Source organism: Aulonocara stuartgranti (assembly GCF_965226115.1).
Source record: "Aulonocara stuartgranti genome assembly, chromosome: 14".
Taxonomy (NCBI): Eukaryota; Metazoa; Chordata; class Actinopteri; order Cichliformes; family Cichlidae; genus Aulonocara; species Aulonocara stuartgranti.
In genome coordinates, this window is record NC_138950.1 from 603192 (window position 1) to 627500 (window position 24309).

The 24309-nt window shown below is 44.5% G+C and overlaps 3 protein-coding genes across 3 annotated transcripts in view; all 3 read left to right on the forward strand.

The window, feature by feature from the left end:
- LOC309687428 (dual specificity protein phosphatase 14) overlaps positions 1 to 24309 on the forward strand; it is a 179456-nt gene that overhangs the window by 36687 nt on the left and 118460 nt on the right. The gene's annotated exons all lie outside the window — the stretch shown is intronic.
- Positions 77 to 24309, forward strand: part of LOC309687407 (uncharacterized protein) — a 113348-nt gene continuing 89115 nt past the window's right edge. Inside the window, exon 1 of the mRNA XM_082502379.1 lies at positions 77 to 111. The gene's annotated coding sequence lies outside the window, so the exon portion shown is untranslated. The remainder of the gene's footprint in view (positions 112 to 24309) is intronic.
- LOC309686931 (histone H1.5-like) lies at positions 17754 to 20894 on the forward strand (the record flags this gene model as incomplete). Its single annotated transcript, XM_082501604.1, has 2 exons — positions 17754 to 17786; positions 20490 to 20894. 2 exons carry the CDS (start codon positions 17754 to 17756, stop codon positions 20892 to 20894), a joined length of 438 nt encoding a protein of 145 aa, XP_082357730.1.

Consider the following 24309-nt stretch of genomic DNA (forward strand, 5'->3'; position numbering starts at 1 on the left):
TAGCTTGAGAAGGGAGCACACTCAACCCTCATCCCCAGAAACAGAAGCTAACCCCAGGCAGGCAGCGTGATGCAACCCGAGACAACAGGACGGGGACATCTACATAACTGTGTGAATTCACCAAAATTACGAACACCCGGTGCTGCGAGAGTTAATAGTCTCATTGGGGCCAAGATATACATTTTATAGTTGCCTGGTATCAGTGGTTGTTCATCTGCCTTTATTTATTTATTTATTTATTTAAAGAACCCATAGGTGGGAATGTGAGTTGTCTGTCTCTGCGTGTTAGCCCTGCGACAGACAGGCGACCTGTGCAGGGTGCAGGGTATGGTAGCTGCAATAGCAACATACCCAAGGATGTAAGACCATATAGATCCACTGATCAGCCTCAACTTTAAACCACTGACATGTGAGGTGAATGACACTGATCATTTGGATCCAGTCCAATGTTGTGCTGGGAAACCTTGGCTCCTTCATCCATCTCCATCTTTGGCATGTACCACCCACATAAACACTGTTGGAGACCAAACACACACACATTGTTTCTATGTATGTTCACATTTTACTTGTTTTTAAGGACACCTGAGTCTTTAGGATTTCAGTGGTCATCGACGTCTGCTTGACACAAACAGACCAAACATCCTCAGTCCTCCATCAATGTGAGGAAGATCAGACACACAAATGAAATAAGACAAAAGGTTGCTGACAATGTGCTCAACAAAAACACCTCCTGGAGTCTGCCATGTTGATTTCTCTGCTGATATGCATAATGTGGAAGACAGTTAAATTAGTTTTTGGATTTTGATGCTGTCAACAGCACATTTGGTAGACTGTACTTTAGGACTAAGCTGCACAATTCTACTGTAAATGTGTAAGATTGTCACTAAGGGCTTAACAGAAAATGTATTCATTAAGGATTTGACAATTATCATAAATATTTTGAGTCTGTGTTTGGAAAAAGGCAGACCCAAACATTCAGACCCTGAGCCATAGCGAGCACCACAACAAAACCACCTACCTCAAAACCTGGTACACAGAACTTGATAGCAAGTTTTCAGATTTTACCTGATCTGACTTACTGGAAACTGAAGATGATCCTTCAGTTTAATGCAACATGGAGTTCATTGTTAATGCATTTATTAAAAAACATCAAGACTCAACTCAAACCAAACAAAAAGAAATTCAGGCTGAAAAATCCTTCAGATTCCTTCAATACAAATCAAAGAGCTCAAAAAAGAAGAGAGAGAAAAGAGACAGCATCTGTAGGAGGAATAATACTCAGAATGATATCATACTGGAACAAATAATCAGGCAATCATTTTCACAGCCACCAGGTGGCAACATTTCCTCTTCTCCACTACAGATTTCCTGTTTGTTATTTCGTCTTTAATGTGTCCATCTTTCTTCATCACATAAATGAATCATTAAATATTTTACGTAGAAGACAAAGACAAAGAACGAGATCGCGGATACAAGCGGCGGAAATGAGCTTCCTCCGAAGGGTGGCTGGCCTCTCCCTTACAGATAGGGTGAGAAGTTCGGCCATCCGGGAGGGGCTCAGAGTAGAAACGCTGCTGCTCCACATCGAAAGGAGCCAGCTGAGGTGGTTGGGGCATCTGACAAGGATGGCCCCTGGGCGCCTCCTGGGTGAGGTGTTCCAGGCATGTCCCACCGGGAGGAGGCCCCGGGGCAGACCCAGGACACGCTGGAGAGATTATATCTCTCGGCTGGCCTGGGAACGCCTTGGTGTTCCCCCGGACAAGCTGGAGGAGGTGGCTGGGGAGAGGGAGGTCTGGGCCTCTTTGCTCAGGCTGCTGCCCCCGCGACCCGGCCTCGGATAAAGCGGATGAAGATGGATGGATGGAAGACAAAGACCATTTAAAACTGAGACATTAGAATTACAGAAATATAAACCAGAGCTCTCTGTGCTTTAGATGGAGCTAAATACAAAATACATCAACATGAAAGAACAGATCAGCCTGTAAACTGACAGCTAAATACAACCTGGAATACAAAGACCATTTTTAGAAACTGATAGTTATTCTAAGAATGTCCACTAGATGGAGCCAAGTCCTTCGGAGCTGGTTTACCGAGTCTGTTAACTCTCATCGCTCTGTGTTTAACCCATTCAGAACCTGCTGATGAAGTTCATTCATGTGCACATATCATTGAATCATTAATGACTGAAGACTACACACAAGACAAAGTAAAACAATCATGGAACTTGGACTCACCAGCAGCCGTGGACCCAAAAGAAAATCACACAAAAAGAAAATCACTACAGCCCACCCGGTGCTGTACAAAAGAAAGTGTGAAAACGACCCACCACCTGAGGTCCCAGGGCCACTGGCTCGTCCTCCTTTCACTGAAATACAACACAGAAAAATATGTTAAAAGAATAAAAGGACACTGAGCGTCAGGCTCGCTACCAGTGTTGGTCAAGTTACTTGAAAAAAGTAATCAGTAACTAATTACTGATTACTTCCCCAAAAAAGTAATCCCGTTACTTTATTGATTACTTATTTTCAAAAGTAATTAATTACTTACCGTATTTTCACGACCATAAGGCGCACTTAAAAGTCTTAGATTTTCTTCAAAAAGTGCGGCGCGCCCTATAGCGCAGTGCGCCCTATATATATACATATATATATATATATATATATATATATATATATATATATATATATATATATATATATATATATAGAAATCCTACCAGTGGCTGGACAAAGCTGGACTGAAAGACAGCACAGAGGCACTAATCATGGCAGCACAAGAACAAGCTCTGAGTACAAGATCCATAGAGGCTGGGGTCTATCACACCAGGCAAGACCCCAGGTGCAGGCTGTGTAAAGATGCCCCAGAGACAATCCAGCACATAACAGCAGGGTGCAAGATGCTAGCAGGCAAGGCATACATGGAACGCCATAACCAAGTGGCCGGCATAGTGTACAGGAACATCTGTGCGGAGTATAACCTGGAAGTCCCGAGGTCAAAATGGGAGATGCCCCCAAGGGTGGTGGAGAATGACCGAGCTAAGATCCTGTGGGACTTCCAGATACAGACGGACAAAATGGTGGTGGCTAACCAACCGGACATAGTGGTGGTAGACAAACAGAAGAAGACGGCCGTAGTGATCGATGTAGCGGTTCCAAATGACAGCAATATCAGGAAGAAGGAACACGAGAAGCTGGAGAAATACCAAGGGCTCAGAGAAGAGCTCGAGAGGATGTGGAGGGTGAAGGTAACGGTGGTCCCCGTGGTAATCGGAGCACTAGGTGCGGTGACTCCCAAGCTAGGCGAGTGGCTCCAGCAGATCCCGGGAACAACATCGGAGATCTCTGTCCAGAAGAGCGCAGTCCTGGGAACAGCTAAGATACTGCGCAGGACCCTCAAGCTCCCAGGCCTCTGGTAGAGGACCCGAGCTTGAAGGATAAACCGCCCGCAGGGGCGTGCTGGGTGTTTATATATATATATATATATATATATTTGTGTTTACACTCAGTCTTTCAAATAGATGCAAGTAAAACACAGCAGAAAATAAATAAAGTCAAAGACTCAGCGGTCCTGTTGCTCTATTTTCACCTGTAAAGCAGGAGTGCGGTAGGCGGAGGTTTACCCTGGTGCAGGTGTGCAGCAGTCAGTGGAAGGATATGGCAGCTCTGTGAGTTTCCTATCACGTCGTAGCTACTCGGTGCTTGCTCAGGCGTTTGGGGGTTTTTTTCGCTGTAAAAAGAAGTTTTCTTCCCACGCACAGCGGACACTAATGTTTTTGTCACTTTTTATGGAATCAAACTCAAAGTAAGGTCAGTACTTCCACGCTTTAAACGCTGCACGCTCATACTCTCTCCTGCACTCGATATGTGATCCATTGTTGATCTGCACACAGCTGTTGTCACAACGGCGCACTCGCTTACGTCACTGTCGTGAGACATTCTCGCAAAAGAAATCACGGTTTTAGTAACGCAGTAACGTAGCTTTCCTACGGGAAAGTAACGGTAATCTAATTACGGTTTTTGCAATAGTAATCCCTTACTTTACTTGTTACTTGAAAAAAGTAATCGGATTACAGTAACGCTTTACAAGTAACGCGTTACTGCCCATCTCTGGTGATGATGGCCCCTAAGTTAAAAGCGAAAGTTGCTCCTACCAGTAAAAACCTATAAAATTGTGAGAAAAATCAGTTTCACTATATACTGTAATTTTACCAGTGTTGGCAAAAAAGAATCAATGGAACATATTCAGAGAGGTAGACATATTGTTTCCATGTCATAACTGTTCACTCGTACAGTCTGTTCTTGAGAACCTGGACCGTCTTTGAAAGGCTGTTCCCTTCGAGCTCCATAACCAGTTTCTGTAATACCTCGAAGGTATACTTCAGTTCCGGGGGGTAGGTCAGGTTCAAAGTGTACATTAATCCAAATAGCATAGCAGCTGCTAGGGCACAGTTATCCAAATCCTACTAGACTCTCTGGCCTTCAAGGACTACCCCGATGTCCTCAGGGCTGTCACTGGCATCTCTTGACTTGATGATGTAGATTCCCATGGTTGTTTCCTCAATAGATTGTTGGATAACTCCTTCATCTGTGGCCTGGAAAATGCACATTCCCAAAATTAAATTCAACAGAACACTGGTCATTGCAAAGAAACAGAATACTGTCAGAGAATGAAGAGGTGTTCAACTATGACCTCAATACATGGACCTAACACATGTAGAAGAAAAAAAAACGTGAAACACCTAAACATAACATCTTCTCTAACCCATATAGACAAAGATGCTGAATAAAGCAGTATTTTTACAAAGTAATGACTGACACAAAACAAGCTTGTCAATTTAGTCTGGTTTTTGGTTATTATGTTAATTTCGTCAAAAGCAATAAATGTGGAGATACTAGCATCTGAACTGTACTAAACTATGATCTAAAACCCAGACATTAGCTGGATCCAAGTATTTCATGAATATTTTTTTTAAAGTCTTCCAGGCCATACAGTATTTTTCTAATAAATAAGATGGCCCCAATATTTATTAAATGTGTCCATTAAAAAGTGAAATTGTGGCATTTCAGCATGTAGATAAAACAAGATTCCATAGCTAAATAGTCTAATCATTTTCAGTTATGTCTATTCATTTTAGAATAAAAACACATACAAACTGGGGGCTGCCAGTGGTATCCCCCAGTCACCAGCAGATACACCTGTGGCATAAGTTTGAAAATCTTAGATCATTTTCAAAATCCCAGAGGTCAAGGTCAGGCCTCCAGCTCGCACTGGAACGGTTCGCAGCCGAGTGTGAAGCAGCGGGAATGAGGATCAGCACCTCCAAATCTGAGGCCATGGTTCTCAGCCGGAAAAGGGTGGAGTGCCCACTCCGGGTCGGGGATGAGTTCCTGCCCCAAGTGGAGGAGTTCAAGTATCTCGGGGTCTTGTTCGCGAGTGATGGGAGAAGGGAGCCGGAGATCGACAGACGGATTGGGGCTGCAGCTGCAGTAATGCGGACGCTGCACCGGTCCGTCGTGGTGAAGAGGGAGCTGAGTGTAAAAGCGAAGCTCTCAATTTACCGGTCGATCTACGTCCCTACCCTCACCTATGGCCACGAGCTGTGGGTAGTGACCGAAAGAACGAGATCGCGGATACAAGACAATTATCATAAATATTTTGAGTCTGTGTTTGGAAAAAGGCAGACCCAAACATTCAGACCCTGAGCCATAGCGAGCACCACAACAAAACCACCTACCTCAAAACCTGGTACACAGAACTTGATAGCAAGTTTTCAGATTTTACCTGATCTGACTTACTGGAAACTGAAGATGATCCTTCAGTTTAATGCAACATGGAGTTCATTGTTAATGCATTTATTAAAAACCATCAAGACTCAACTCAAACCAAACAAAAAGAAATTCAGGCTGAAAAATCCTTCAGATTCCTTCAATACAAATCAAAGAGCTCAAAAAAGAAGAGAGAGAAAAGAGACAGCATCTGTAGGAGGAATAATACTCAGAATGATATCATACTGGAACAAATAATCAGGCAATCATTTTCACAGCCACCAGGTGGCAACATTTCCTCTTCTCCACTACAGATTTCCTGTTTGTTATTTCGTCTTTAATGTGTCCATCTTTCTTCATCACATAAATGAATCATTAAATATTTTACGTAGAAGACAAAGACAAAGAACGAGATCGCGGATACAAGCGGCGGAAATGAGCTTCCTCCGAAGGGTGGCTGGCCTCTCCCTTACAGATAGGGTGAGAAGTTCGGCCATCCGGGAGGGGCTCAGAGTAGAGCAGCTGCTGCTCCACATCGAAAGGAGCCAGCTGAGGTGGTTGGGGCATCTGACAAGGATGGCCCCTGGGCGCCTCCTGGGTGAGGTGTTCCAGGCATGTCCCACCGGGAGGAGGCCCCGGGGCAGACCCAGGACACGCTGGAGAGATTATATCTCTCGGCTGGCCTGGGAACGCCTTGGTGTTCCCCCGGACAAGCTGGAGGAGGTGGCTGGGGAGAGGGAGGTCTGGGCCTCTTTGCTTAGGCTGCTGCCGGCCTCGGATAAAGCGGATGAAGATGGATGGATGGATGGATGGATGGGTTTAGTTCATGAAGCAACCACATTTATTTTCAATAAAACTGACCTTCTATAATAACACTTACCACATGTTCTGTCAATAAATTGCTGGGGTCTTCGTTGAGGTACACGCAGAGCCCCTTGATAATACATTGACACACAAGATCAACATCATCCTGGCAAAGGGTGACAAGCAGCATTTTATAAAATTATTATTTTCCCTAAACTGTAGACACAAATTATGCACAGTAATAGTCATGGTCCTGGGTCGGTGACCCAGCACTTTAAGTTTATTATTAGCATTTTCCAATTTATTGATTATTATTGTTTGAGTTCTACGTGTTATATTCGGTCTGCCTCTGAGTCTGCGTCTGTATCTGTCTGTCTATGGTGTCACCCCATCTGTTTGTGAGTCTGTCTGTTTAGTTCAATGTCTTGTCTGGTTCCATGTGTCTGAGTTTCCTGTTTTATTGTGAAGGTCTGTGTCGTATGTGAGTGTGTTCAGTTTACGTTTCCCCTGTCTCGTCAGCTGTGATTTCTCCCAGGTGTGTTCCCCTCCTGTCTCTTGTCAGGGTTCGAATTTGAGGAAGAGACAAACGACTGCATGGTCTCAGTAGATGTCAGAATAGTGATTTTTATTATACATATGTACATATGGGGAAGATGAGCATCACAAGCCTTTTAGAGCCGATCTCCCCCGAGCAAGCATCTCACAAAGCTTTTATTACAATGATGACGTCAAGTCACATGATAAGTATCAGTCAGTTCTCAGAACTCAGGAAGTTCCCCTCACTCCACAAGTTCTCCTTATAAGGCCTCCAGATGTTTCCACTCAGCCCAGCACTCAGAGAAAACCAGTGTGTGTTGTGTGTATATCTATTCGTGAAGCTCCACATCTGACTGATGAGTTCCATTAGCAGCCAGCTCCTCCGGAGCCATGCTCAGTTTCTGCTCTGATGCCTTAAGCTCTTACTGAGGGCAAAAAACCTCAGAGTCTTTCCTTCCACGTCAGATTGGAGTCTGTTTATGTTGTCCTTACTTTGCTCCACGGCCTTCTGCAGCTCTGCTGTTCGGCTCTTCTCAGAGGTCAGCATTCTTCTGCTCACCGTCCCTTTTCCTCCGGGCTTAATGCGCGTCTCGTCACAGCTCTGTCAGCTGACGCAGCCTGGGAATTTCCCCCGTGTAGTGAAACGGGCGTTAGGTTTTAGTGCTCTCCGTCTCTGCTGCATGAGATCGCTCTTTTGCAGCACTGTTGACATCCTCAAGTTGTTGTTGTGAGTTCAGCTGCTGTGGCCTTCAGGGGTCAAAGGGTCAAAAATGGTCGCGGAGAGGGCAACGATGGTAGAGGGGAGGGTAGGAGTCCAGGTCAGCTTCGGCTTTCAGAAAAAACAAAAACAAAACAAAACAGGCGAACAGGAAAATGATGTTGTGTTGGCTGTGCTGTGTTGGCTGTGTTATCCCGAGAGGGGAGAAACAACGAGATCTCGTCTCCCCCCTTTTTTGTTTTTTTTTCTCACCATATAATCAACTCATAACCCCTCAAGTTGACAGGACAACACAGGTACGTGTTAAAATTCTTAAGATCCTGTTTAGAAACCTAAAAAGGAATTTTCTACCATTCAGTAGTCATTTGTCTTAAACAATCAACAAAAACATGTCCCAAGTCGACCCTTTTAACCACTAAATTTGTCGTGTCCTCCCTTAATCATCAGACCAGTGTCTTTGTCTTTTGACGTTACGTTGTTGTCCTGCAACCCAAAGCGTTTATTTGTCAGTAATGTATAAACTATATCATTTAAAAACAGGTGTATGTTAAGTGTCGCTACTTTAACCTTGCATGTACGTGCACATGTATGTAAGCTGTTTCTTCATTGCATGTATGGGTGCGTCTGTATATGGGTTAATTTAACTTTTTCTCAAACGAGGCATTTCTCTAACACGCACATGTGTCTGTTCCTCACCCTTCTCATATCTTTCTCTGGTTGTGTGTGGTTCTATTTGTTTCAGTGATTTACCAAGAACATCTCTTCCTTTTCCCCATGTCTTCCGCCAGAGGTTAACACTGGTGAGATTCAGGGACACAGCACCCAGAGCAGTTCAGCGAGAAAAACCTGCCTCAAACTACATTCTCTCTTTTTTGTTTTACCGGGAGGGGTGAGGACAACTCTGGTGTCCAGCCGTGAATTTTAGCCAAAGCTTGGCCTGTCTTCTGCTGCCGTACTCAGGCTTCCAGGTTAAGAAAAAACACCTGTATGAAGACACTAAACATACATTTAGTATTTGTATAAACATAACTGCCTAAATCATTGAACTCTTGAGGAGGGTGTATTTCAGAATCAGAATCAAAATCAAAAACTTTATTGTCATTGTCATGAGACCGACGACATTAAGAATGGTCCCCGATCATTGCATCATCCCTAATAATATCAAATATAAAAAAAAACAATAAAATTCAATCAATAAAATAGATAGAATACTTAAAATACTAAGTATTCCCACCGTCATGCTTCAGACCGTGCATAGATTAACACAAGAGTGGCATGGTGGACATTTTTGTAGCATTCAGATGTGTTATTGCAGTTGGATAACAGCTGTGTTTGAGTCTATTAGTCCTTGCTTTGATTGCCCTGTACCGTCTGCCTTAGGGCAACAGTTCGAACAGGGAGTGGCCAGGATGTGAGGTGTCTTTTATGATGTTTTGGGCCTTTTTAAAACAGTGGGCGTTGTTTGACTCTTTACTAACTTTAAACCCCACCATAACAATTTCTCACTGACAAACTTCTATGCATCCATTTAAACATGCGAAGCCAGCACAAAATCACACACATACCCCTACAGCAAAGCTTTAACATAACCACAATGCAACTCCTCCCTTAAACGGGAGAAATCACCCTGAATCAACCAACTCTATATAAAACGTCAAACAAAGATAAACCACAAACATTTCTACACTTCTGTGTCTTCCACGCAGCACAATAGGCAGAAAAACACCGATTACTCACAGTCTACAACAAAAGAAAAACCTGCTCTTTTCACAACTCTCACAGCTAAAGTCAAAACTCTTACCCAGTGCCTCTGAAATAATAAAAAAATCACCCAATACTCGGTTACTCTTTTCACTCGCTCCCTCTCACCCCCTTCTTCCTCATACAGCATACACGCTCGCTCCCGCGGACCCGCTCGGCCCCGCGGGCTCACTCGGCCCCCACCTTTTTTCTCTCACAGAGACAGAGAGAGACCCTTTTCCTTTTTTTTTTTTTTTTACTTCGGTCTATCTGCACAGAGTTTACCTCATCTCTTTCCTTCTATGGGCATGCACACTTCCTGTCTCACACACACAGCCCCTCTCTCAGAGAGAGCAGAAAAGAGTTTTTCCTTTTTTCAACACTCAGGAGAAATTCAACAGACAGTTTATACCACTATTTTACACTTTATTTACACACACCGGTAATTTATGTTCTATTTACACACGGGCCCGCATAGACATATGCCAGAAGAGGTTACCCCTAACTTTTTGACTAATTTAAAAGCACCTATAGCCCAGGCCTAGCCTTGCTGATCAATACACACCTCGGGAACGCCCTCCCGATAGCGCTCGAATTCCTAAGAAAACACCATATGCCAGAACAACTTTATCTCACTTCTCTATTTCTCTGCTGGTGTTGCTAAATTTTTGACTAATTTAAAAGCATCTTTCAGCCCAGAGCCCGGCTCTTGCTGATCAATTACCGTTTCAAGTACGCCGCCTTGAAAACGGCCTCATTACTAAGTTCTAGTACTTTAAAACTGCTTCCCCGCCCGGACACCCGGAACTCCACCAGCTGCGTGAAAGGCAATGAAATCCTGGCTCACGCTTTTGGCTATACTTAAAGTTCACAAGCTCCTGACGTTTAAATAGGAGGCAGCCAGGTCTAACCTTCTTAATCAATCAATGCAGTAGAAGGCAATCACTCATAGATTACCTGGCCAATTAACCGGGAGTCCCAAGTCCCCAGCGGGAGGCCAAAACCGGGCTAGAACCTAACCACGCGTCCGGGGTCAGGGGTCAGCGCCACCTGCTGAACAAACTGCATTCTTAGAGAGCCTAGCTTCTCAGTCCTAAACGAATTTACTTGTTTAAAAGCCTCACGGTGAGCTCTGAGCCCCCCCGTTTAATTATCTGAAGCCCGAGACCGTCTCTGCTACCCTATTAAAACCAAATTAACCCTACACTACCGATTGACTGGCTGGCATTCCCAGTCAACCCACATTTAACCTCTTAAACCGTATTTATCTGTTTCCACACACCTTAAACCGTGTTAACTCAAACACATAACTTCTTAACTCAAAATTCACCCCCAAAATAAACAGCAATAAATTTACTCAGTTCACTATTCCCTGCCTTTAACACTAATTACCCCAAAATCACCTCGGACAGAACAGAAGCCCCACTGAGTGAACCTTTAATTTAGCGCTCAATTTCCAATTCGGCACCTTTGGAGATCCATCAACAGGCGGTGCTTACCTCTCATATTTCGGGGCCCATCACTCAGTGTAGCCCTGGCCGTCCGTCTGCCACCACTAGACCGTCAGCCAGGCTCCTTAAAATATCCCTCCTCAAACCGGTGTTTCGGCACCAGATTGTCAGGGTTCGAATTTGAGGAAGAGACAAACGACTGCATGGTCTCAGTAGATGTCAGAATAGTGATTTTTATTATACATATGTACATATGGGGAAGATGAGCATCACAAGCCTTTTAGAGCCGATCTCCCCCGAGCAAGCATCTCACAAAGCTTTTATTACAATGATGACGTCAAGTCACATGATAAGTATCAGTCAGTTCTCAGAACTCAGGAAGTTCCCCTCACTCCACAAGTTCTCCTTATAAGGCCTCCAGATGTTTCCACTCAGCCCAGCACTCAGAGAAAACCAGTGTGTGTTGTGTGTATATCTATTCGTGTCTATTGTGAAAGTATATCTATCAGAAAACTGTCCTCAGACAACCCTCCTATTCTTACTAAGGGTGTGTGTACACATTCATGTGTTGTATAAGAGCGTGCATGTACTTTCAAGGCCTGTGTACGTGCAGAACTGAACATAGAACCAAGGCAGGGTCCAGCAGGCCCCACAGGCTTCTGAGTGATTACAGAACTGTGAAACAGCTTTAAGCAAATAACATGAATAGTACAGAACAACAATAGACTGATTAGAGTACTGATAATCTGTGTAGATTAATGTTAACCTAGATATGGTTCAAAGATTATTCTGTCAACTGGTTCAACAATGGTAAATGATTAATGATTGATACTTCTGATTATAACTGTGATCATAAGAATACAAAATGAAATATCTCCTGGTCACACTCTCATCCCTTGATTACTGCCATCTGTGTATTTAAGCCCTGTGTTTCTCAGTGTCAGTGTCCGTCGGACCCTCAACAAGCTCTGTGTGGTTTGCCTCTGTGTTGCCAGTGTTTCGTCTCCAGCTCCAGCTCAGTATTTCTGCTACAGTGTTTTAGTTCACCAGCATTTTTGTTTGTCTTTTGGTGAGTTTAGTTTAGTAAGAGGTTTTCCGGCAATAAAGCTGCGCTTTAAGTTGTACTTCTGTGTCTGAGTCCTGCATTTTGGATCCATCACTCCTGCTTGCCTGCCACACAGCCAACCGTGACAGAACGACGCGACCAGTATGGATCCAGCAGACTCACTGAGGAAGCGCAGCTCTGCCTTTGACGGGACCCGGCTAGCGCTTGGAGGGCCTCCGTGCTGCCGTTCCTCACTAGCTGCTTACCCTTCGGTCCACTCACCTGCTTCTTCCCCCCGGATGCCCCGGTCTCACAGAAAACGCTCCCGCCGGTCCCGGGAGGATTACTATGAGACCGCGAGCAGCCAGCTTACACCAGCTCAAGCTTTCTACAAGATGTTAGGGATCATTATTGTGCCACCCGACTCACCCAGCGTTTCCACATCACAGCAGGAGCAGCCACAGCCGAGTCATTCTGCCAGCGCTGCTCCCTCTTCTACTTGGAAGCGGCGAACGCCTATTTTAAATAGGTACCTACCACAGGTCACAATTAAGGCGTTCCATGTCTTAAATGTGCATAGGTGTCCAAAGTGTAGATGTTTGAGTTTGTAATGAGTAAGTAGCTCCAATCTACCTTTAACTGATACTGAGCACACTTTACACTGCCGCATTCACTGGAGGAGGAGAGGGAGAGAGACAGCTTTATTAACATTTGCAATGCAATTTAGTAGAGCTTAAATGTACTTAAAGCCCTTAAGTACTGCCCTATGTTTAGTTCAAACACTCACTTCTCCTACAGAGCCTTTAGGATGGAGGTAAATTTTGTTTCACAGGCAGAATAAGATATCTAGAAAATATCAAATTTTTCATCAATTATAGAAACATTTAACATCTATTAAAGATGTAGACAAACTATTCAACATAGTTCTGTGTGTTTTAAAATAAACTAATCATGGTTATTAATTATACATTGACCCTTGAGCGACAGTTGGACGACATCACGGAACGGATCACTGCAGTTGTGAGGTCTCAGAATCAAAAGAATGACAACACCATGGAACAGAAGTTTGATAGCATCATGGGGAGGCTCGCGGCGCTCCAACGGGAGATCGAGAGGCCAGTGTGGGAGTGTTAAAGAGCAGCCTGAAAATTCTCCTGGGCTGCTCGCACGGAAATTTACAAAATCAACATTGAGATTGTGGACCCCATCACCCCAGCTGCAGGCCCAAGGCTGGAGCTGAACTATCACTCCCTGATAACGACTGTGTTATGACTGTTCTTCCCGTCCCATGCAAGGACACCTGGATTGGCTGGAGGACTGTTTACTTAGCCTGATAGGCCGAAGGACACTGTCTCAGCTAAACTATGGACACGCACACACACTTACACTGATAAGCACTCACTCATCCCCCCCTCCCTTTCCAACGCCTTCGATGCTTGTGCCCTACCGGGGAAGATACAACAACAACAACAACAGCAACAATCTTTATTTATAGAGCACATTTAAAAACCAACGGCATGCCAAAGTGCTTAACATAAAACAAATTAACACAAGTATAATCAGAGTCATAAAAAAAATAAGTGTAAAATTATGTTCACAGGAAAAAGCCACCAATAGAAAAATATAACTATAGCACAATATAACTATGCCATCAAAACACAATGGCGATATGACATGCACAGCGCAAATAAAAGCATGATAGGAAAATTAATAGAATAAATCGCTGCAAACAAGGCCAGCATTTAACCGGTAGAAAAAGCAAGATTAAACAAATACGTTTTAAGCCGTGATTTAAAAGATTGAATAGAGTCAGACGCCCGGATGCCAATCGGAAGGTTGTTCCACAACTCTGGTGCAGCCAGGGCAAATGCTCGATCACCTCTAGACTTCATCCGAGATCTAGGCTGCACCAACAGTAACTTTGAGGATGATCTTAAAGCCCTAGCAGGAACATATGAGCTTAGGAGTTCCTTAAGATAGCTCGGTGCTATGTTGTTAGTGATTTTAAAAGTAAACAGCAGAATTTTAAATTGGATACGGTATTTCACAGGCAACCAGTGCAAATCAGCTAGGACGGGAGTAATGTGAGCAAACTTCTTAGTTTTGGTTAGAATGCGTGCAGCAGCATTTTGGACTGTCTGTAATCTATGAAGGAGGGCAGAGTGGAGACCAAAATAGAGTGAATGGCAGTAATCCAGCCTCGAAGTTACAAAGGCATGGATGAGTTTTTCCAGGTCTTTATGCGGGATATACTGCCTGGCCTTAGAAATAAGGCAGAGTTGGTAAAAACTGGATCTAACAACAGCAGACACTTGTCTATCAAGTTTAAATGAGCTGTCAAGTAACACGCCCAGATTCCTAACAGTGTCGGAAAAGGAGTTAGTGAGAAAACCAAAAGCATCACGAAGTTTGGCACGAAGGACGTCACTGCCAAAGACCACAATTTCAGTTTTCTTATCATTAAGGATAAGAGTATTTGCCAGGAGCCATTGCCTGACCTCACACATGCACTCTCGAAAACAATTCAAGGACAAAGCTAGGTCATCATTTAACTCAAAGTAGATCTGAATGTCATCAGCATAATAATGAAAAGCGATGTGATATTTCTCAAAGATAGCGCTTAAAGGAAGCATGTACAATGAGAACAGAGTAGGGCCTAACACAGATCCCTGAGGGACACCACAACAGACAGGTACAGCGGAGGAAGAGGAAGTGGCCAAGTGAACCGAGGAGAGCCGATTGGACAAGTATGATTTAAACCAATCCAAGGCAGCACCCTTGATGTCTACAGCGTGCTCAAGTCTCGCCAATAGTATGTTATGATCAACCATATCGAATGCCGACGATAAATCCAATAGCACTAGGACCGAGGAGCGCCCATTATCAGCCATTAGTAGAAGGTCATTAAGAACTCGGAGCAGCGCTGACTCAGTGCTATGATGTGGTTTGAAGGCCGATTGGAATTTATCATTAATGCTATTCTCATCCAGGTAGGCCTGGAGTTGAAGCAAAACTATCTTCTCAAGAATTTTGGCCAAGAACAGAAGCTTGGAAATCGGCCTATAGTTCGCATAATCATTATAATGGAGGTTCCTTTTTTTAAGAACAGGCTGAATTATAGCATGTTTAAAGGCTGATGGTACGCAACCAGAGAGCAAAGAAGAGTTCAAAAGGGACAATATACTAGGTCCAATTGCACTAAAACAGTCCTTAACTATACGAGATGGAAGAACATCATATACGAGATTAGTATTGTTCAGTTGTTCAACTAGACGCTTAAGAGTAGGGAGTGAAATGGGTTCAAACTGATAGAAGGAAGAGGAACAGTCAGGGGTAAACGCAGGGCCTGTCATTAAAGGAAGAGCAGATTTAAGAGATGAGACTTTATCTAAAAAATAATTTAAAAATTGTTCGCAAAGAACCGTGGAGCACGGCAGCAGCATAGTGGGGCAGGGGTTGACCACAGAGTTAAACATTTTAAATAAAATTCGAGGATTGTTACCATTAGTAGAGATAATTTTTGAAAGGAAAGCTGCTTTAGCCATTTTGGCAGCAGTTTGAAACTTCAAGCGGCTAATACATAGGGTGTCGTAAGATGCCTGGAGTTTATCTTTCCTCCACCTCCTCTCATCCCGCTGACACACGTCGTAGAGCGCGAACAGAGTCGCTTAACCAACATTGTGAATAAGTTCTGGGGCGCTTCATTTTAATAGGTGCAACAATGTCGAGGATGGAGGAACATGTAGTTAACAGGGTATTGGCAAAATTCTCAACCGTATGAGGGGTAAGACAATCTGACGTAATAAATGCAGAATACACAAAAGAAGCAGAGAAATTCACCACAGTATCAGCATTAACACCTTTACACTCTGCATGTGTGGGTGGTTGTGGTGGAGCGGGAAGAGGGAGGCAGCTGGAGATGGGGAGAGAAGGAAGGGAGGGGCAACTGACCCCTCCCTGGGGCCAGCTCCCCCGCTGACCCCAGTAGGCACCCCCATACTCTGCAACCCGCCAGGGAAAGGGGGCCCAGGCCCATCCAGACCGGGGCCCAGAACAGCAATGCCGCCCGGCCCCACAGAGCCCGGGACAGCCCACCCAACCCCACCACAGAGAAAACTGCACCCACCCCCCCATCCACTCATCTTCCAGACTACATGAGACAATAGACGCCCAGGTTTCCCTTGTTAATTCCTAATTGTCCATTCCTCTAAGAAAGGATTTGTTGCTCGAACAGTAAACTGTACTCTGTTGGACTCTGGCAGTATTATTTGCCCAGAGAATTTACCCATGGGATGTTGGTGGCTTTTATGTTCCTCCCTCTGCTAACCTCGCAGCTGCATGTGACATTATCCACTCTCCTCCCTCCCCCCACTGGGTAGGTCATATCATAAACTGATTCATCTCATCTCCTGCTATCTGCATGTTGTGAGGAGGCAGCCTATGACCACTAGCAGTATTAGGCAGTGGTTGGAGGAGGCCTTAGCAGAACTTAAGGGCTGTTTTGAGATGACACACTGGGAGACACTCTGAGCTTCAGGGTGAGGACATCAATGGGCTCACTAAGTGTATCACCGACTACATAACCTTCTGCACTGACTCCATTGTTCCAGCTCAGACTGTTCATTGTTACCCAAATAGCAATCCCTTGTCATGATCTGAATGAGTGGCTGGAAACTTCCTCAGTCCCCTTGGTATCCACCCCTGGGCAGGGCCATCAGCAGTACCCCCCCCCCCCCCCCCACACACACACACACACAGGCAAGGTACTCTTTGTGTGTATGTAGACGTCATATGTTAATGAACCTATGCATATTCATGTAACCTCAATAAAAGGGCAGTGGTACGGGAGAACGGACGAGAGCAACTGGGGTCAAGCGAAGGGACGGCGCTTTGTCTGGTTCTCTCCCGTGCACGAGTAACATGAAGAACTTTGCCTACTTGTGTCTTGCTTTGCAGTGTAATTATATTGTCTTCAACGTTCCAGCGGATGGGTTCAAGCTACAAACCTATCATTAATTGGTCCTTCGATGCCGGAGTCCTGGAATCGCATTCACCGAGGGGAGGAGGGACACGCTGAAAGACTGACGTCAGCCAGGAAGTTCCTGTGGAGTCGCTGTCTGTCTTTTCTCCTCGATGAATGGCGATCGGCGGGATTCGAGGCTGATATTACACGCTAAGCAACGCCAAGTAAGTTTAAAGAGGCCGACTCTATAACCGTGTCGTTGTGCAGTCTCCGCCATTTTGTGAGGCGTTGAGAAGTTCGCTGCTTTGTGGAGAGAAACCCGGGTTCCTTGCTACTGTGTGCAGCAAGAGGTTCCTTACCGCTTTGTGGGGTAAGAGGTTCCTCGCTACTTTGTGCAGCGAGAGGTGAGTTCTCCGCCACTTTGTGGGATGTTGAGAAGTTCCGCGGGGTCCAGATTGTGCTGGACAGTAGGCCTATTTTGTGTTATTGTTATTTTCGTCCTCGTTGTTGTTGTTGTTGTGTGTGAGTGTGTGCGGAGCAGACCGCGTGGTGTGTGACGTCAGCACCTGTTGTTGTTATCATGGGTTTCTAAGCAACCAAGAGTGAGTCGGAGGGAGAAAGACGTTTGTGCTCCTGGCAGCACAAAGTATTTATGTAAAAAAGAGAGGGAGCGAAGGTTCCACAGCTGCGCGGGTGCACGCGAATGCGGTCGCGCGGGTTTCATGGGTGCATGGGGGCCCATCCCTGGCGCAGGGTGCCGCCGGTGAGTCGAGCCACCTGTGGGGCTCTTCAACCGGTGGGGGAGATTGTCACACCTTGCAGGAGCTTTCCTCCCCTCAGGAACTCTCTGCAGGAGGGGGAGATACAGGAGAGGTGGAGGAAGATCTCAGCCTGGGCGTCTATTGTCTCATGTAGTCTGGAAGACGAGTGGATGGTGGGGTGGGTGCCGTTTTCTCTGTGGTGGGGTTGGGTGGACTGTCCCGGGCTCTGTGGGGCCGGGGGGCGCTGCTGCGCTGGGCCCCGGTCTGGATGGGCCTGGGCCCCCTTTTCCCTGGCGGGTCGCGGAGTATGGGAGTGCCTACTGGGGTCAGCGGGGGAGCTGGCCCCAGGGAGGGGTCATTTCGGAGGTGGGGTGCCCCCGGCCTCTCGGCCTGGGGCTCGGTCACTCAGGCACAGCTGGCTGCCAGCGGAGCTCACGGGCGCGTCACTGCAACCCCCCCTGGCTTCTGCTCCGCGGCTGCTGAGTGAGCCCTCATCTGGGACTCTCCTTAGCTCTTACTGGGACAGTGGCACGGCTGCCCCTCTGTTGGTCTTCCTTGGTCTCTTGTGTTCTGGGGGCCTCTGGATGTCTGGAGTTTTGATCTCCTCCATACCTGCTTCATACCCTGGAGGACGGGGCTGTGGCCCCCCCACACTCCCTAGCAGATCGTTACATGGAGAAACCTTTGGAATGCAAGCATGCTGATCCACACAGGTATGCACACAGGTGTACACACGGGTATTCACAGACGCGGACTACAGCTTTCTTGGCTGCTGCCTCAAAGCACACTGTGCGCTGTCTATCTTGCGTGTTGCACAATATCGTTTATTATTTAGTATCTACTGATATCTACTGCTAGCTAGTTTATTGTGATGGTGCTTTTTTTTTCTATTATTATGTTGCTCTTTGTTGTTTGCTGTCTCCTCTGTTGTGTTTTTTTCTCCATACAGGTGACCCAGGAGTTTTTTAATTTTTTAATTTTTTGTTTTTTTTCTCTCTTCCCCCCCTTCTCACCGTCTCTTCTCCCCTTTGGTTTTCTTTCTTTCTCTCCCCCTCTTTCTTTCATTCTTTCTCCCTGTCCTATCCCACAGTCATGTCTGTCCCGTTTGCAACTGAAAATAAAATAAATTCATAATTATAATAAAGGTCAATCAAATGGATCAATATGGCAAGGCCATGATGATCCACTTGGTAAAATAAATCCGCTTGGCATCTTTCTTGGCCTCAAGACAACAATTCTGATGGTAAAGATCCAAATGGGACAAAAAAAAAAGAAAACACACCAGCCTTGAAGAGCGTGTGGAGAAGGCCAGCCCACATCAGCAGCTATGCTCTGGTGGGTGGCTTTCCCTCCACCCCTTGCTGACACAATGTTAACTCTTTAGCTTGCCCTGATCAAAAACAGCCTGTGTGCCAAACCATTGAGGTGGATAGTTGTTAAAAGTCATCTACATTAAGCTTGTGGTTGCTTAGATTCAGTACAATGACATGTGAGGTGAAGTGATATAGGTAAATATTTAAACTAATGATGTGCATAGAGGCACTTGACCTGTGTGAAAGACTGTCGTCTTATTATGAGCCATTGTTGAGATATAGAGCACACCTGTGAAAACAACTAATATGCTGAACCCTGTATGAAACATCTAAAAGTACATGATGGAGAAGCTGTATTGAATATGAAAGTGTAAGACTTTGCCGCTGTGGGCAGAGCATGCGACTACTGTGTGATGTTGCGTTGCAGTTTTTTTCTGAGCTGATGAGCAAGCTGCACATTATCAGATCAAGAGCTGTCTGAGAACTACTTAAAGAGAGGGAAACAGAGCTATGATAACTGTGATAACTGGAGTGTGCAGCATTTCCGTGAGCAGTTTTCCTGCATCTTGACTCGTGTGTGGAGTGTTCATAGCATCAGCATCATGTTTTTGTTTATTTGTTTTGTTGGGTTGAACATAATTAAATAAACGTGTGATCATGCCTATGGATCACCATGGCACATATCTCCAGCCATATGATTTATTTATGCAGATGAAAAAGTGAGTGTGAATGTGTCTGACATCACAGTGTTTTTGTGCACTGTGCAAAAGTAATTGCCTCTGATTGTGAGTGAGAGCGGTGATTTTGCGGATCACAAGCTATTGTAACGAAAAAAAAAAAGAGTGAAAAAGAGACAAATTACATTGTAGACGAAGAAAAATAATCATAGGAAAAAGGTTTTGTGTTGATCAGCCGAAAAACAACTACAATGTCATTTTCTGCTTTTAAGAAAGGATTGTTCACAAAAACAGAGAGAGAGAGAGAGATGTGTGTTGATTAAGCAGTGATGATGATAATGAAATGTCTTAGTTTGTCACTTTCAGGTGAAAAGCAGACCTGAATCAATTTTCCACATGCAGCGGTCGGACGAAAAGTTATAGTTTAACAATTGGAAACGTTCAAGCCAAGTTTCTGGCTGACTTACAGCACGATCTGTCTCAAAACTCTCACTCTAACCTGAAAAAACCTGATCAGCAGCGGCAGTATCGGAGCAGAGGCTGCAGAAGCAATCTAAACAAGCAGAGAAGAAGAAAGCAAACCCATCTTCCTATCTGATTGGATGAATTCCACGGAGGGGCGAGCAAAATGCCGGCGTGAAGAGGAGTTTTTGTTCGAGCTCTTAGCACGAGACACTTATTTGATGTCTTTCTGGCTTTCGGGACTTTTTTGGAGATCAACGCGCTAAGCTTGCTGGATCTGAGGCCAGGTTCTGCGGCGGCAGCATGTCAACATGTTCAGAAAAGACTGAAGAAGACGGCTTCCAAGCCGAAGAAGGTCGGCACCAGCGTGGGCGAGTTGATCGTGAAAGCCGTGTCCGCTTCCAAGGAGCGCAACGGCGTGTCCGCGGCCGCTCTCAAGAAGGCTCTGGCTGCCGGAGGCTACGATGTGGACAGGAACAAGGCCCGTGTCAAGACCGCCATCAAGAGCCTGGTGGCGAAGGGCACTCTGGTGCAGACCAAGGGCACCGGGGCCTCCGGATCCTTCAAGATGAACAAGGATACTGAGACCAAAGCCAAGACGCCCGCCGCGGCCAAAGCCAAGAAACCGGCAGCAGTTGCTAAGAAGTCGCCTCAGTGAGAGTGGTGAGAACCCAAATTTTGTTATTAAATGTGGGAAATCAAAATTTGGGTTAGCAAACCTGGGAAAAGAAAACTGACTGCTTAAGTTGGAAAATTGAGACGGAGTCTGAAACACTGCGAAAATAGAAACATATACAAAATCACAAACAAGCAGAACATGAATTAACCCTACTAACAATTCCAAACACAAAATAACTCATGAAGACTCATAGCACATTAGTTAAGAAATGATTAAATAATAGCAGAGAAGTGTGTAGGAAAGGCAGCTTTAAGAACATGCTCTGCTGAATATGCAGCTCCACAGACATGCATTAGACCTGCCTAATAACACAAACACACATGCAATGAAAATTAGCTTGTTATCTTTCATCAGTGTAAAATAGTGTCAATTTAGCAGACACTTGTTATCAAATACTGAATTTATCCTAAAGAAAAAAAATTGACTCTCCAGGTTGCAGGACAACAATTTAACTTTTGTGGGGAAAAAAAAAGATCCTGGTTTGACCAATCAGTGATCAGACAATAAATTTAGTGTTAAAATGGTAAATTGGGAGAAGCTTCCTGCTTGATTGAGGCAGCAAGTAATTTACTGTATGAGGGAAATTGTCTTTTGTGATAATATTTTGAACATGCTTTTCTGTCGTCCTGTCAACTTAGTGGGTTAATAGCTGATATGCAAATTAGTTGATCGTTTTAGATTAATGAAAGGTGACTGAATTCTAGCACGAGTGAATGAGATGTGTTGGAGTTGTTGTGTTGAGTTTCCTGCTTTGATGTGCGAGTGAATCCTGTATCTAGATACACAACTCTGAATACGTCAGAACAAACTTTTTTGTGAAGTGCATGACAGCATGTCACATGTTTTATGATGAAGGGAAAAGGAAAGTTGAATAAAATAGATCTGTGGTTTAGATGAGTGAAGAGCACAGACCTGGTGATTAAACTCATAGCTAATAAGACATTAGGGTTATGTTGTTTTGTGCAGCTGATGGTTGATTTGGAGTGAATCTAGCTGATGATTCTTCTTTTGTTGTGAAGTCGAGCCTGCCGATTAGTATGATGGTATGATTTACCCTCCTGAGATGAGGAGTTTGTGTCATGACTTAACAAGGCCTTTTTATTTTGATACTTTCACAGTGCACTGAGAGTTTGGTTTGATAATCTCTGTTATTTTTTATTTTTATCTTTTGAACAGGCACTGATTTTGTTTGTCTATTTCTTTTCTTTAAGCAGATCTGCACGTCAGAAATTAAAAGTGCTATACGACCTGTCGAGAACGCTGTTACAAGTGCATTTTCTCCACATTAAAATGGGTTCTGGAGAAAGCCACTTATTGGGACAATATTAAATGAGTGTCCCAGCCTAAAAAGGATCCAGCGATGTAATCCAAACTAAAGTTCTTCTTTTTCTTTTTTGAAATGACGTCATTTTGCTGGAAGTGGAAACTAAATGCGACGACAGGTTCCACTATCAGCAAAGAAAGAATGAATGAATGGAAATAAAGAACAAACTGACTGACTGGTAAAAGCTGACAAGACTTGACCACGACTTAAAGTTAATCTCCACCTAGACAGGACAAAAGGGTGGATGAATTTATGTGTTTTTTGTTACAGGAGCAGAAAGATGACAGCAACATCCGAGGTTGCGTGATGATTTAACCTTTTAAATGCCATTTTCTCTGTCTGTGAATTTACTATGTGTGTGTCATTCACTAACTTGTGTTGCTCACAGACATTACTGTGAGAAAGTGTACACACCTGCGCAGCGCTAACATTTACATTTCTTTTTACAGCAGATGATTAATCATGTGTTTGATCATGTGGTTTATAAGAGGATTAGTTAATGTTTTTCTACTATAGGATTTCTGGGTTTATATGTGAATGACATTCCTTCCACGAGAAGGGATGGTTGACTTTATGGTCTTTTTTATGGCACCTCTGGAACCTGTTGACCTGTGTCTGACCTCCGTCTGACCACAGTCAATGTGTATTGCTAATGTTTGTTTCTTTGAGAATGCTGTGGAGGATTCGGCAGAAGCGGACAAGTGACATGAGTAAAACAAATGAGAGATTACAGTATTTATGGAATAGTTTATTATGGGCTCATTTGCTGGCCACTTTTGAACCCATAATAATATATGAGTGGAGTGACTTTGCTTAAGAGAAGTCACCGATTACATTAATGTTAACTGAGCACATGGGATGATCCATGTCTGAGGCGAATTATGGTAATGATGGTGATTTAATGATTTGAGGAAACCTGCACATGACACTTGTCTTGCCCGTGCTGAATGCTTATTACTCTTTTGATATAATTGTTTATACGTGTGAAGTTTGATTTTATTTCCAGATTTTGAGTATGCAGGCTCCTGGTGGAGCCAGTTTTTAAGGCAGGGATCCAGGTTTGGTGAGTTGACGCATGAGAGTGTCCATGCGTCAAGAGGTGGGGTCCAGAATTAACATTAAACAATGTTTACTATTATTGTTGCAGTGATTTGTGTGATTAGCTGTTTATTTACAAGTATTAAATCTATGCAAGTGGTGCATCCATGTTCAGATGAGGCTTTGATGGCCTATAAGTGAAGTTCACTGAACTAAAGAATGTGGTTTGATGGTTGTTGACATGCTCTCCAAATAGAAGTCTTTCTGAAATACAGGTGCAGCAGTGAGGAGAAACATTCCAGGCATAGCTGAGCCCAGGCAGTGGTTGAGGTCAAAGGTCAAGCTGGTTGGGGCCCATCATGAAATCAGCTGAACCAGGAGGAAGGCAGAGAAGCTGAGTGTTTTGAGACAGATCCAGCAGGCCCAAAATCAGGACTATGCGTGACGAGAAGGAGTGCCTGAGAGGATCGTCCACAAGATGGGAGCTGAGGCCAGGAGAGAGACTTCAGGAGGATCGGAGATCATCTTCAGCACAGCAGACATGACACAGAGAGCTGTGCTACTGAGCTTCCAGGAGATTTTAAATAAAATGAAAGATTCAATATTGACGCTGAGGAAGACAGCTAAGGTGTACGACGTGCTCTGCCTTAAACCTTCAGCAGCGTTGGAACATGAAAACTCGAGGGATGAGGGGAGCGTGCCAAGCTCCATCGACAGCACAGAAGGAGTTCGAGGATGACATCATGATTCTGTGAAAGCACAGGAACCAGAAGCTATGGTGGTGATGACAGCAGTTTCCTATGAACATCACCTAATGTGCCACTGTACTGTGCATACGATGACACTCTGAAGGCTGCTGGGATCATAACAGCAGTAAGATAACTGAACCCTGCACCCTTTCCACAGAGGTGTTTTCTGCAGAGCGTGGACAATTAAGGAGTCATAAATATCCCCCTCACAGGACGAAGGCTTGAATGAGGTGATGGGGGTTGGTGGAGGCCATAAAACTAGAGTGCTGAGAGGTCTGCAGCT